The following is a 2,864-nucleotide window of genomic DNA, read 5'->3' on the forward strand; positions in this document are numbered from 1 at the left end:
AGGAAACGAAAAGAAACGTGACACAGTATGGTGCGACTCGTGTACGGCTCACGAGCGATCGACAGACAGACTGACTGACGGAAACGACGAAGACCGGAAAAGGTCCGAAAAACAAAAGAGGAACAGAAAAGGGTTCCGCAACACACCGTCAGTGTGTTCTCACACGCATACGCGCGAATTACAAAATGCGAAAACCAATCATTCAACATATCCAAATTTTAATGCATCCATTTTTTTTAGTACATCAAATCAGACGTGGTCAGATGATAGTCAGATGTTTATACCAGTAGAACTGTGATGCAACATGTCAGACAAAGAGAAAGACATTTAAATGCATACATCTGAATACTGGCTCCATACACAAAGAAATATACCTTTGGAATCAGTTATAGAACATTCGAATCTCGGGTGCGAAATTTTTTTATCAAAACATCTAGTTTCCAAAATGGTTCATATTAAATTACAAAGAATAACCTTAATTTAGAGATATGGAATATCGACATTATGCAAATATCTCTTAAACGAATTGTAAACCTTGTCCATTATTCATAAAAAAATAGATAAGAATTATCTAAAATATCTAAAAATATAATTATTAAAAATTTTTTACCTTTTTCATACCGTGTCATTAGTTTCTTTTTACATACTTACTAATCAACGTTTATTCGCCCCCTTACAGTTTATGTGATAAACAAATAAACTTTTAATGATGAAATAATATCTCAACTTTTTTACGATAAAATGTAGGAGAAAGTTAAAGGTTTCTAATTATTAAACAAAATCCGGTATATTTACGTGTCTTGGTTTATTCTTGATTCAATTTCCTCCTGCACAATGTCCTGCTTCCATATATATTCTCTTATATACTTATCCTTAGGTACACAAGATTGTCTGCATGTAAAAACAGCCAATATTCCCCAATCAAGGCATTTGACATCTTTCAAGTCGAGAAAATTTAACAGCTGTGGCATAATCTGCAAGTCATATTTTTAATTTAGAAGAGAATACGTTTTGCTAAGGAAAAACCCAAGCAACACGGCTGTCTAAAAGACATCTTTGGGACGTCTTAAAGACTGCGGTCATGAACTGTCGCTTTAAATGCTTCGAAGTATTCTTCTTTCTTTCAAAAGATAGAAAGAGAAGTGAGACACTTGAAGCATTTGTAGCGGTGGCTCGAGCGCAACCCAAGTCTTATTTTAGACATACATATCTAAAAGATAATTTAGGCTGCGATCAAGCTAAGTCGCAAACATTTCAAAGTATTCTTCTTCTCCTTTCTTTCAGAAGATAGGAGAAGAGAAATACTCCGTGGCATTTGTAGCAGCGGCTTGATTGCAACCTTAAAGACGTCTTAAAGATATCTTTTGGACATGCGCGCTCTTGAGAATCTTATTTATTTTAAGATAGACCCCCAAAGATTTCTTCGCAGATTTCGCGTCATGAAATGTAACATTTTAACGGCCCAAATTTTCACACTCCACTTATGTAGATATGAATAAACAGTACGTACTTGAAATTCAAATTGCCTATCGCCATTGCACTCTGGACATTTCGGTACGTCCGTTATCCGATTATGTGACGAAATATACAAAACTTTTCCTCCTCTGTCATATCTGCCAAATAAACACGGATTAGCTGCGGTGTAAAACAAACCCAAGGAAAAACAAAAAGTCAAGATGACGTCAATTTGATGTCACATTGGCCAAAATATGACATAAATCTGGTCAATATGACATCAAATTGGCATCATCTTGACTTTTCACTTTCCCCAGGAGTTTAATTCTACAGTAAAAAAAGACACCTCAAAATCTGATCCGGGTAGTTGTCCATTTTCATACGAAACTCCGCAAACGTTTCGTCCTTTTCTTCACTAGCCATCTGTAGTAAATCGTCGTTAACGTCTTCGTGCTGAAACGTCCCAGCCCTGCCGTCCTGTACCATCGCATTGTACTTGTCCATCTCCTTCTGTTCACTTTTAAGATCGGCCTCCTTCGCGGCGTCGTCGCTCTCCATCACGATCTCGTATTCGGGGAACAGAAAACTGCTGCAGTTTCTCGCTTCAACGCCGCATACATCTTTGTGTCCATTCTTCCAGTCGTATACTTGATGCACGCGACAACAGTAATTGACAACCTTACACTTGCCGCAGTGACTGGGCGCCAAAATCCCACACACATGACACGTCTTTGTCCACCGTGATACGTCTGTGAAAACAATATACTGTTACCCATGTATACTTTTATATTAAAGCCATAGCTTGTATCATAACAGCATACCAATATCCGTTCCCCAGTCCTCCTGTTCCACAGGTGGCTCGGCCGGATAAAAGTCGTTTACTCTACTCAGCTGCGATCGGAAGACCCGTAAGTTTCCACTCTGATTCGGCCTACAGCAGTCTGCATTTTTGCACACAAAGACGTATACGGTCCTGTGAAAGGCACCGGCGTCCTCTTCATACGGCGCGTAGATCTGGCAAAGAAACACGCAGGGATTGCCACAATAGTCGCACTCCAGGTCGCTCCTGGCGGGAATATTTCGCAGATCGATCCAGGCCGGCTTGCCACCTGCTTTGCTGGGGAAGAATCTGCTCTCGAGCCGCCAGGACTCGCATTTCTCCACGAATCCCAGATCGACTGCCATGCTACCCAAAGAGGACAAGGTGATTGAAATCGCGTATCAACGAGCCACAATTCAGAATAATATGGAAATAAATGAACATTGAGAAAATGAAAAAACGAGGAGTCGAGCACTCACCTCGAAATGTCAAACTAAACAGACGCACGTGGTCTTCTTCTTCCTCTTCTTCTTCTTCTTGATGGCAACTGTCTTCATACGAAGATCACTACGGCCAGTTTAAATCGTAA

The 2,864-nt window shown here is 40.0% G+C and overlaps 1 protein-coding gene across 1 annotated transcript; it reads right to left on the bottom strand.

The window, feature by feature from the left end:
- Positions 1 to 200: 200 nt before the first annotated feature.
- On the bottom strand, positions 201 to 2,845 carry LOC105564937 (programmed cell death protein 2-like). Its single transcript, XM_012017723.1, has 5 exons — positions 2,755 to 2,845; positions 2,277 to 2,641; positions 1,802 to 2,204; positions 1,511 to 1,613; positions 201 to 974 (listed from the first exon to the last, which is right to left on the bottom strand). The coding sequence occupies exons 2-5, from the start codon at positions 2,638 to 2,640 to the stop codon at positions 792 to 794; spliced, it is 1,053 nt and encodes a 350-aa protein (XP_011873113.1). The 5' UTR covers position 2,641; positions 2,755 to 2,845; the 3' UTR covers positions 201 to 791.
- Positions 2,846 to 2,864: the final 19 nt, after the last annotated feature.

Source organism: Vollenhovia emeryi, unplaced genomic scaffold (genome assembly GCF_000949405.1).
Source record: "Vollenhovia emeryi isolate VEMERY1.0 unplaced genomic scaffold, V.emery_V1.0 DF943760.1, whole genome shotgun sequence".
Taxonomy (NCBI): domain Eukaryota; kingdom Metazoa; phylum Arthropoda; class Insecta; order Hymenoptera; family Formicidae; genus Vollenhovia; species Vollenhovia emeryi.

Coding starts and splice junctions, on each gene's coding strand:
- LOC105564937 (XM_012017723.1), bottom strand. CDS start 2,640: ATGGCAGTCGATCTGGGATTCGTGGAGAAATGCGAGTCCTGGCGGCTC. Junction 2,205..2,276: donor GGACTGGGGAACGGATATTG/GTATGCTGTTAT, acceptor TTGTTTTCACAG/ACGTATCACGGTGGACAAAG. Junction 975..1,510: donor ATAGGCAATTTGAATTTCAA/GTACGTACTGTT, acceptor TATGACTTGCAG/ATTATGCCACAGCTGTTAAA.